Genomic DNA, 11089 nt, shown 5'->3' on the forward strand with positions numbered 1-11089 from the left:
GGGCCGGGGTCTGGGGGCGCGGGCAGGGAAGCTCGGAGAGGGCAACAGGACACGCAGGGGCTGGGAGACTGGGGGAAATGGAGGCGGAGTGGGGGGCGTCCCGAGAGCCGCAGATGGGCGTGGAGGGGGCGGAGCAGGGCAGGACCGGACCAGGGGCAGGGGCACCGCACTCAGCAGGAGGGTCGTCGCGCTGCTGGAGGCTCTTTTGCAAGGAACTGCTTTTCTGGCGCCGCTGGCCGCGTGGTGCCCTCAGTTTTGCAAGGAAACTGATGCCACATTTCTGTGGTCGCCAGGTTTGTCCCAAAGGGAAAGGAGGAAGAAGTCGCAAAGCCTAAGGATGCAGCCAGCGGAGCCACAGACCCGGATTCAAATCCTAGCGTCCCCAGGAGGGGAGCTGGCCACAAATGCTCGGGATATTTCTGAACTCAGGTTCTTCAGCAACACAGTGGGCCTACGACTGCTTGACCCGGCTGCCCCGCAATTGAGGGATGCAGGGTCAGCCTGAGACCTGTCCCTGGGCTGCTGGACTACTCACCCAAAGTTCTTGGAAGCATCTGAGCCTGGAAAAGAAGATGCCTCAGCTGGGCACTGGCCCCAGTTGGCCCTGGAGTTCTGGTCTTGATCAGTCCTGAGGACTAACCAAATGGGATCGTTGGAATGGGGCCAGTGTGAGTGCCAGGGGTAGCTTGCTCCAGACGGGCTCCTAGCTGCAGACACACATCTGGCAAGCCAGTCTCCACTCAGACACTCACTAAGCATGCAAAAAAGAGGGCACAGGAGGCAGAGGACTCACAGAGTCCCCCAACCCGGGCATGGGCACTGGCACTATTGAGAGGGCAGGACAGATTGGGTGGCTTTCCCTGGGTGGCTACCCCTGGGCTGGACAGGGCTTGCAGAGAGGGGAGAGGTTGAGTTTGGCATCTTCACTGACTGTGCCTCGTCCTGAATGCAGCAGCTGCATGACTTATGGTCAACCCAGGCCTCTCAACTCCAAGTGTTTGGGCCATTTTTTCTCTGACTAGGCTCCTGCTGGTTTGTAGAACATGAACATGGAAGTAAAAGCAATTCCAGCAAAGTTATTGAAACAGTATTTCATAAGGAATTCAGAGTGGCGTAGAATTGTTCCGGGATTGTGTAGGCTGTTCATCCTTCCACACACCCCACCAGACTGATACCCACTGCATCAGCCAAGGGGCCCACTGTGCTGACAGCCCCCCGGGCTGGAGCAGCCCTGCTCTGGAGCCATGTGGCAGTCCATAGCCAATTGGACCCCGAAGGTGAGAGAATTTAGCAGGTGCTCCAAGGACTGTAGTCTCCAAAAGCAGGAGTGGGGAGGAGAGAGGAGTGGGGCAGCCTGTCCTGCTCCAGGGCCTCCTTCAAGCCCTCCATCCACTCTGATTACAGTAGGGAAAAAAGTGGTGAAGAGTGCTAACTCGGGGCTCCCCAGCAGTCACAGTAAAACAGTACAAGTCAATGTGGCTTTGGCTGAGTCAAAACCTATGCGTCACGCATGCCCGCGTGGATAAGATGTGAATTGACTATTGGGGGGAGCTAGAGGAACTGTGTGTCTCTTCATGCCTCCTCCCAGTGAGCCTCCGACCTTGAGCTGAGGAGGTCTGAAAGGATCTCTGTTCTTGCACCTACTACAGCTTGGGCAAGAAGGGAAGCAGCTGTCAGGGCCAGGAGGGTGGGACCCAGAGGGAGGTTTCCAAGCCACACGTCTGTCGCCCACATGCTACAGGGCTGGGAGGTGGCCAGTCAGCAGTCCACACACACTCTGCTTTCAGACCTGGGTTCTGGGTTTAAGCCCAGATGAGCAGCTGGATTAGACTGTCCCCTGGACAGCAGGCACCCAACCTTGAGGGGCCACCTGATGAATCCTGCCAGTGTACTTCCCTTGAAGTGGACTCAGTTACAGCCCAGCTGAAGAGGAGCTGCTTTAGAAGGACCCTTACCTCCCATTTTCCTCTTTCCTCCCTCAGCTTGGACCCCACTCTGGCAGATGCCAAGCCTCTCCCAGCTCTCCAAAGCCAGCGTCAGACCACCACGGTTGAAATCAGGGGCAGGAGCAGGCTCATGATGGGGACACTCCATTTTTCAATGACAAAAATAAGGCTGCATCTAAGCTTCTGTTCTTCTAGGCCACATCTAACTACCTAGCACCACTGGCCTTTGTGGGGAGGAGCAGGATGGCTGGCCCCATCCATGGCCATCTGGCAGGCAAGCCTCCGGCTCCAGAATGACCAGCTACTGTCCCCAACACAGGACTGAGGAAGCAGCTGAAACCACGGGCTAATTACCCTCAGAGCAGCCTGGCATCAGCTCTACAGAGACCAATTTTTGCGGCACTTGGCAGGCATTCTGCGACAGAAAATGAACCTCCTTAAATCACCCTCCCAACAGGTCACCTCACCCACTCAGGGCAAAATTGAGCTCATTCATCCTGGCAGAGCGGAGGCTCTGTTCTAATCAACACAGAACATTCTACAGGGTTCTTAAATGACGGGGAGTAGGTTGCAGACACTTGCCTTTGTGTTTCCCGTGGGTGGCCAGGGTCCTTTGAGAGACGTGGCCGTGACTGGCAGTTGACTAGCAGGGTGGTCTCCTCCTATTGAAATGCTCTCGTCTGCGAGGCTGTTGCCAGAGCTCCTGGGGCTACGCCCTTGCCCCACACCTGCAGGGCCCCAGTGCCCTTGCCGTTTCTTCCCCCAGCAGCTGTCCCTGCCCAGTCCCTTTGGCAGCCTCCCACTAGGCTTGGACAACAGAATGCTCAGTGACGTCTTTTCCTGATGCCACCGAGGCAGTTAATCACCCTTGCCTGGAGTCCTGGCTCACACCCATCCTAGTCAGGGCTTCGTAGACCTTTTTCTTCCCACCTTCAGAAAACAAGGAGAAGCCCTGAAGGCCCCAATTAGGAGAAAGGTTTCTGGCCTCAATTCCTGGGAATGGTGCCTGGCATTCAGTAGGTGACTGACCGAATGAATAAATGTCACCACTTGGGGATTAGGTGGAAGCAGCTCTGAAGGCCAAGGCCCAGGTTTGATCCCATCCAGCAGAAAATATGCAGATACTGGACTAAGCCCAGCGGGAAGAAAACCCCCAGCCTAGCTGGTCCTCGGCTCTGTTCAGGGTGAGAGTCGCCCTGAGTCAGGCAGGAAGCCCTTCCTGGGGGAAGACTGGCTTGGAGAAGGCTGGCTGCCCAACTTGCCCTCTTCTCAGCTCAGACAGACACTGTCCTGTCATTACTATGGGGCAAGCAGGGAACGGTACCCCAGAGTCCTCTGTACCATCTTTGCAACTTCCTGCAGACCTTCATTTAAAAATAAAGTATCATACCGCAAAGCCTTGGGAGGCAGGCGTCGGTTCCCTGTAACCACAGCACTCTGACAATTGAAGCCTTCTGAAAGTGGACGGGGACACTTTTTAGCCATTCCTCTTCCCCTGGAGCCAGACATTTGACCTCAGCCATACCCCTGAGCCTGGGCAGTGTCATCTGGCTTTGAGGGCCCACCTCTGGGGAACTGCCTGGGTTTCAAGCCCAGCCCTAGTGCTTACGGGGTGCAAACCCCTGGACAAGGGTTTCGGGTTTTGTCTGTGCTGCAGATGGAACCCAGGGCCTCACACATGCCAGCAAGTGCTATCCCACTGAGCTACGCCTCTGCATTTGGCGTGTCAGTCTTCCGCAGAGGGAGGGCCAGCACTTTATTTTTCCACAGTGCCTTGCAGTTTCCACTCCTTGGAGCCGGTAGAGGTTCTGATGCCCAGTGGGCCTGTGGGAACCACAGCCTGGCACCTGAGAATCAGCCTGCCCAGCACCAACCCACGGCTTCCTTACACCTCCCCAGTCACCACCAACTCCAAACCAAGTGAACACCCAACTGGAAGTTGAGGCGGCTGCTCTGAGGGCCCGAGGCTTCATTGATAGATGCTGACATTGGTGGTCACTAAAGTCTGGTGGTAAGTGTGCTTTAGAAAATAAGCTTCCAGCAGAGGGAAGTGGTGTGGTGAGCCGGACGGGGGACCAGCCGCAGATGCCAGGACTGACCCCATTGAAATTTCCTTTTATAGACAGGCACAGATATCAGAAACAGGCAGCTCAAGGGAATGAGAAGGGAGCTTTTTTTTCTCCTAACAAAAACCCCTGCAATATTCTCCAAGTTTACAGGGGAAAACAGACCCCTCTCTCTTACTGAAATGGGCAGAAATAACTAAATCTCAGGGACATTTTCTCGTAGCTGCATGTGTACACTCAGGATGGGTCTGGACCATGCCAGCGGGGCTGTGGCTCTTACAGAGCAGGCTGCCCATTCCTCTGCCAGGATCTTCATCCCTCAGCAACCCGGCGGCAGCAGGGAAGCTTGGTTAGCAAAGAAGGAATTACCACAAAAAAAGCAGACAATATTTTAAAAGCCCAGTAGGGTCTGCAGTTAGAAATGACAACCAAGACAACCTCTAGGTCTCCAGTGGGACTGCAGCTACCCACCCTGCAGGTTAGCTTCACGAGGGCGAAACCAACCCAGCATCCTACTGTAGGCTTCAGGGAGGCAGTGGCCCAGCAGGGCCAGAGCACTAAGCCAAGCAGCTTAAAAAGATTCAGGCTGCGCAGACCCAGTGAGGCCAAGGGTGTGCTCGGCCCATGCACTTGGTCTCTGCTGACCCCAAGCCTGTTCCTCTGGTTATGGCTTCTGTGTTTTGTTGTTCCTGTTTTTGTAAGAACTCAAAATAAAAGACTCAAGGGGAAAAAAAAAGATTCAGGCTGCGGCCTTTCTTGCTGGTGGAATAGCAGCATGTGCCGTTGGTTCACTCGGCTGTCTCATGGGACAACAGTTTCAGAACAAGCCTCTGGCGTCTCCAGACCCACCTAAAGAGGCTTCACCAGGGTAACATTCACTGCAGTTGTGCAAGGCAGTGGGATAGTTGCTGAGACACCAGGGAGACACCCAGAGATGGGATGAGAAACAAGGTTTATTGAAAAATGTTTATAGGGAGGGTCAGTGGGGTGGCAGCTGGACAGATGCTTTCCAGGCAGTCTGGTGCCCCTCCAGACGGTCACGCCTCCTATCCCTTACGTTGCTTTGTCCAGGGATAGCTGCCCAAATGAGCACTTTTCACTCCACAGGGCTCTGACCCACACTAGTTACCACAGGGAGAGGCTCTACAGGCTGGGGTGCAGTGGCCACACCTGTAATCCCAGTAACTTGGGAGACTGAGGCAGGAAGGACGGCAAGTTCAAGGCCAGTCTCTGCAGGTTAGCAAGACCCTGTAAAAATAAAAAAAGGCTGGGGATATAGTTCAGTGGTGGAGTGCCCCTGGGTTCAACCCCAGCACCAGAGGCAGGAGATGACAAGTCAGTCTGCAGAAGCAGGGACACCATTAATCAGCTTTGGTCCTTGTATGACAGCATCCTAAGCAGCAGCTGTCCACAGGTACCACCACTTTGCCTTTGTTCTCAGCAGACCTGAGAAAGCCTGTATCCTTCAAGATAACACGTATCACACACTGCAGCCCAGACTTGCTCTTGTTCTCCCCTTAATTTAGCTGGGTGTTTGGGATTAGAAAGGGACACTCAGGGACATGGTGTCTTACTGTCCCTTTTCTTCTTCCTTTTTCTTTGATACTCGAGATTGTACCTAGAGGCCCTTTACCACTGACCTACAGCCTATCCCTTTTATTATTTTGAGACAGGGTCTCATTGCCTAGGCTGGCCTTGAACTTGGAGTCCTCCTGCCTTGGCCTCCCGAGTAACTGGGATTATAGGTGTAAACTACCATGCCTGTCTGTCTCACTTTTCTTCAAGGCTGTTCTCTCCAGGGCCTTAGGATGGCTTTGGGCTTCCATTTTTTTAAACAACACTAAGGATCAAACCCATGGCCTCCAACATGGTAGGCAAATGTTCCACCACTGAGCTACATCCCCAACGTGCTGAGAGCCACAGCCAAGTCAGAATGGCCCGGTAATAGGGCGGCTCTTGCTGCCTCGGGCGCCCACTACTTTGGAGTTCCCGTTGAGTTCTGGGCGGGGGGGGGGGCGGGTTGGGGTTCCGGTTGGTGTGTGGTGTTCCTGGGGGCCGCGTGGGTGGCATTTGAGAAAGTTCCCAGGGAGTGTGTGTGGAGTGCTGTTGGAGTTCAGGCAATAAAGTTTCCTGTTTGAACATACAAGTGCTTTGTGGCGGCTTGGTGATTTGTGCCCAGCCAGACTGCAGCACCAACGCTTTTTAAATTTTTTTATTTTGAGACAGAGTTTCACTATGTTGCCCAGTCCTCTTGCCTCAGCCTCCTGAGGAGCTGGGATTATAGACCTGGGCCCCTGTACCCATCTTGGGCTTACCTTTAACTGTAGTTTATGATCTGTGAAACAATAATTCAAATAAATTAAAAAAGAAATACACAGTAAAACTTCAGGAAGGGCGAGGCTTTGTCTCAGTTCATCTCACCAAACAAAAAGCATGTATCTACGGGAAAAAAGAAAAAGTGCAGGGTGGGAGCAGCCCAGGTGTGATGGAGGAGAGACTGTGGCTCAGGACGCCTGGCTGCGGCGGGGAGGCAGCACTGTGCAGTGCTCCAAGCCAGGCCAGGAGGGTCCCCAGAAACGCTCTATTACTATCGGCTAAACTCCACTTAGTCCATGCTGGGGTTGAAGCTCCAGGTCCCTGAATTATGACCCTATAAGATCATAAAAAATATAAACAAGCTACTTATTTAAAAAACAAACATAGGGGCTGGGGATGTGGCTCAAGCGGTAGCGCGCTCGCCTGGCCTGCGTGCGGCCCGGGTTCGATCCTCAGCACCACATACCAACGAAGATGTTGTGTCCGCCAAATACTAAAAAAAATAAAATAGATATTAAAAATTAAAACAAACAAACAAACAAACATAACCAGTTTCCTTGAGAGAAGTTTTTAAATCCATTTTTAAAAATTAATTTATTCCATCACCCTGTAGGAGGAGTCACATCAGAAAGACAGGAGAGTTACGAGCAGCCAGCGGCTCACAGGTTATTGGGAACACCAAGATCAGCAACTCCTGTGCAGGCACTTGCCCTCCTCCGCTGCCCATCAGGTCTAGTCACAGGGACTCTGCCCTCTTCCTCCCCACTCTTGCCTCCAAGCCAGGGCTCAACAGAGCAAGAGCCACCTATGAGGGAGAGGCACAGCTACTGTCACAGGCAGCACCGCCACACAAGCAGAGACGCGCTGATGCCACTTCAGGAGAAACAAAACTCAGTCTAAACGTCCAATTTCAAAATTCCTACAAGTACCTTAGGAAAGCATTCTCCTAGGAATGCTTTCCTAAGGTACTTGTAGGAGTTCCACAGACAGGCAGTAACACGGGGGACAGGCCTGGGACCAGGTGACCACGGCAAGGTTCACTCTAACGCAGCCAGCTGCTCCATAGCTTGCCGGACTTTCCTGGCATTTTCTTCAAATTCTTTCTGCTTGCTGTTGGTTTCCTTTGCCTAGAAATAAAAAATAGGTACACTCAAGTGGGGGCTGGGGCTCAGCAGCAGAGCACTTGCCTTCCTCCTGCAAGTTCCTGGATTTAGCCCCAGGATCACAAAAAAAGAAAGGGGAGCAAGCGAGAAAAGACACATTCATAGGAAACTAACACTTCTCAATCACACCCGTGGATAAGGTCAGAAAGGGAACTCTGACTGAGCACCCACCAGCACTGGGCTCCTGCTCGGGGAGACACCCAGGGGAGGCCACACGGGGACCAGTATCCAGATTCAACTCCCTGACTCTGATTCAGGCCACTTCCTATGGGGTCTATAACAGCAAGCACGGAGGCACCCTTCCACCTGCTTGCCACTGAACTGCTTTGTCGCTTATACCTCCCGTCCTCCAGTGCAGCAGGGACCATCACATCTGTTGTGAAAGGAAGCAGGTGGAGGCCACCCGGCCAGTCTGGGAGAGCTCTATCCCCAGACACCATCCTCCAGCTTCTCTATTTTTATGTATTTATCTATATGCAGGGCTGAGAATCGAACTCAGTGCCCCATGCACGCTAGGCAAGCGCTCTGCCTCTGGGCCCCAGGCCCGGCCTCCACTCAGCTTCTCAAGGCCTCAAGCACAGTCCAGAGCCTCCCTGCCTGCTCCCACTCAACAGACCCTGTCAACACTAGCTCACCCCCAGAAGGAAGGCCTTTCACCGGCAGTCCCTCCTCAAATCTGGCTTCAGACCTCCTCTTCTGCCAACGCTGCTGTCTCTGAAGGGGAGAATGGCAACCACAGTACCAGGTTTGGGGACCCCTTCCCCTCGCCTGTTTTGTGTTCTCCTTAATTTCTCTGCTATATCAGAAACAAAAAATCTTTATTGGATTAAACTTGTTTTTGAATAAGAAAAGTGACTAAAGGTTAACTTTTTTTAGAGTTAACTTTAGGTTGACTTTTTTCTCCAGTGCTGGGGATGGAAATCAGGGCCTTGCACATGCTAGGCCAGCGCTCTATCACCCAGCCCAAAAGTAACTTTTTAATATGTACTTTTTAATGTATATTAAACTTTCTCTCATGTATAAGTCCTTCTCAGTATAAAATTATTAATTAAAAGAAAAATTACTTAAAAATTTTGCGCTAGGCTCAGTGATACACACTTGTGACCCCAGCTGCTCGCATGGCCAAGGCTGGAGATAGCAAGCTGGAGGCCAACCTGGGCAACTTAGCAAGGGCCTACACAGCTCGGCCAGACCCTACCTCGGAATCCAAAAAGGGCCGGGGATGTAGCTCAGTAAAAAAAGTGCTCTTAGGGCTGGGGATGTGGCTCAAGCGGTAGTGCGCTCGCCTGGCATGCGTGCGGCCCGGGTTCGATCCTCAGCACCACATACAAACAAAGATGTTGTGTCTGCCGATAACTAAAAAATAAATATTAAAAAAAATGTTTAAAAAAAAAAAAAAAAAGTGCTCTTGGGTTTGTTGGGAAAACATATAATGGCAGCAGCACCCCAGAGAAAAACCCCAGCATGGTGTCTAACGACCCTCTTTCTCCTCTTTGTTTCTTTCACTGGTGCGAAACGTTCCCGCGGGTGCCAACGTTCAAACTCTGCTGGTGGGAAGCCTTAGCCCCAATTAGAATTAACTTCTTGGGCTCCGGAACTGACATATGGAAGAGCTTGCCAATAAATGGGCGACCTGTTATCTACCTCAGCCCTGCGACCTCTCCTGAGACCTATATGAACACACAGCCTTTTGTAATAAAGTGGAAACCTCTTTGGTGATCTGTGTCGTGTGGTGCAGCGTCTTCCAGTCTTACAGGGTTCAATCCTCAGTACCAAAATGTAAACAAACAAAAATTTTTTAGGCTGGGAATACAGCTCAAAGGTAGAATGCTCCCTTATTTAATTCCCAGTATTATAAATAAATAAAGTAAAACAAAACCAGATTAAAAGAGCTGGGGTGGGGGCTGGGGTTGTGGCTCAGCACTGGAGCCCTTGCCTAGCACACGCGAGGCCCTGGGGTTCGATCCTCAACACCACATAAAAATAAATAAATAAATAAAGGCATTGTGTCCAACTACAACTAAAAATATATATATATATATTCAAACAATAAATAAATAAAAGGTTCCCCTCTTCTCATGCACCCCTTAAAAAAAAAAAAGAGCTGGGAATGCAGATCAGTGGTGTAGTACTTGCCTAGCCCACATAAGCCCCTGAGTTCAAACCACAATAAACACAAAAATAAATAAACTGACAAGAAAAACAAAAGCATCAAACACATAATGGTCTGTCCACCTTATAATGGACAGCTCCACAGCCCCAGGAGCCTCACCTTTACTGACATGCAAATGTGACTGTCAGATCAGGCCATGGCCTTAAAAACATGGTTTATTTGCTGCCCCCCACCAATCCTAAAACTAATCAAGCCCTTCTGTACAGCTGTAATTTAACCGCCACAACGGGGAGGTCATTATCTGCATTTTATGTTCATGTTTTTTTTTTTTCCTCTTTGCAGAGCTGGGGATGGAACCCAGGGCCTCCCGCATGCTAGGCAAGTGCCCTACCACTGAGCTATGTCTCCAGCCCTTTTAAATAGTTTTTAAAATTTTGAGACAGGGTCTTGTCAAGTTGTCATCCTCCCAAGTGGCTGGGATTTCAGGCATCCACCTCCATACCCACTTTATACCTTTTTTTTTTTAAAAAATATTTATTTTTTAGTTTTAGGTGGACCAATATCTTTATTATACATTTATGTGGTGTTGAGGATTGAACCCAGTGCCTCATGCATGCTAGGTGAGCATTCCACCACTGAGCCACAACCCCAGCCTTATTTTATACCTTTTTTTAAAATAAAGGGAGGAGTGAAGAAAAACGAGAAATTGACTACTGAAAAACAATACTTCTCAGGGCTAGAACTCTGTGCCCCTTCTTTTAGTGCTTCACTTTACCCTTGCTGGGTGCCATGGCCACGTCTGCAATCCTAGCGGCTTGAGAGGCTGAGGCAGGAGGATTGCGACTTCAAAGCCAGCCTCAGTGAAAGCGAGGTGCTAAGCAACTCAGTGAGACCCTGTCTCTAAATAAAATACAAAATCGGGCTAGGAATATGGCTCAGTGGTCAAATGCCCCTGAGTTCAATCCCCAATACCGAAGGAAAACAAAACACTTTCCTCAGCCCAGGTTTTTACAAGCTCAAGGTCTTGCAAAGAAGGAAGAGTCTGTCTACCTTCATGTCGGGGTTGCCCTACACCTTCACATTCACATTTATCCCCCTGGACTGATTCATCTGCTGAACATCCCAGGCAGGGTAGGCTTGGCTTTCTGCCTCCAGGGCACCTGCTGACACCCTGGGAAGCCCAGAACAGCAACCTCACCCTGAATCTGGGACCTCAGAAATTCCCAGCATCTTCTCCTATCTCCTTTTTTTTAAAATTTATTTTTTATTTTCTTTTAGTTGTAGTTGGTACAACATCTTTATTTATTTTTGTGATGCTGAAGATCAAACCCAGTACCTCACACGTGCAAGGCAAGTGCTCTACCACTGAGCTACAGGCCCAGCCCCTCACCCGTCCATCATCTTTCTTTGTGTGTGTGGTGATGGGGACTGAACCCAGGGTCTCACTCTTGCCACACACCATTATCTGTTTTTTTTTTTTTTTTT

General features: G+C 50.9%; 1 protein-coding gene across 3 annotated transcripts in view; it reads right to left on the reverse strand.

Moving 5' to 3' along the window:
- Positions 1 to 6900: 6900 nt before the first annotated feature.
- The window catches only part of Birc5 (baculoviral IAP repeat containing 5), an 8887-nt gene continuing 4698 nt past the window's right edge, over positions 6901 to 11089 (reverse strand). Inside the window, exons 4-5 of one of the 3 annotated variants that reach the window (XR_007345398.1) lie at positions 7258 to 7455; positions 6901 to 7133 (exon numbers count right to left, since the gene is read on the reverse strand). Coding sequence is in view for 2 of the 3 variants with exons in the window: in XM_048797716.1 (XP_048653673.1) it covers positions 7366 to 7455 (90 nt within the window). In the remaining variant the exon portion in view is untranslated. The other 2 variants (XM_048797716.1, XM_048797720.1) reach the window with 2 other exon arrangements.

Source organism: Marmota marmota, unplaced genomic scaffold, assembly GCF_001458135.2.
Source record: "Marmota marmota marmota unplaced genomic scaffold, marMar, whole genome shotgun sequence".
Lineage (NCBI taxonomy): Eukaryota > Metazoa > Chordata > Mammalia > Rodentia > Sciuridae > Marmota > Marmota marmota.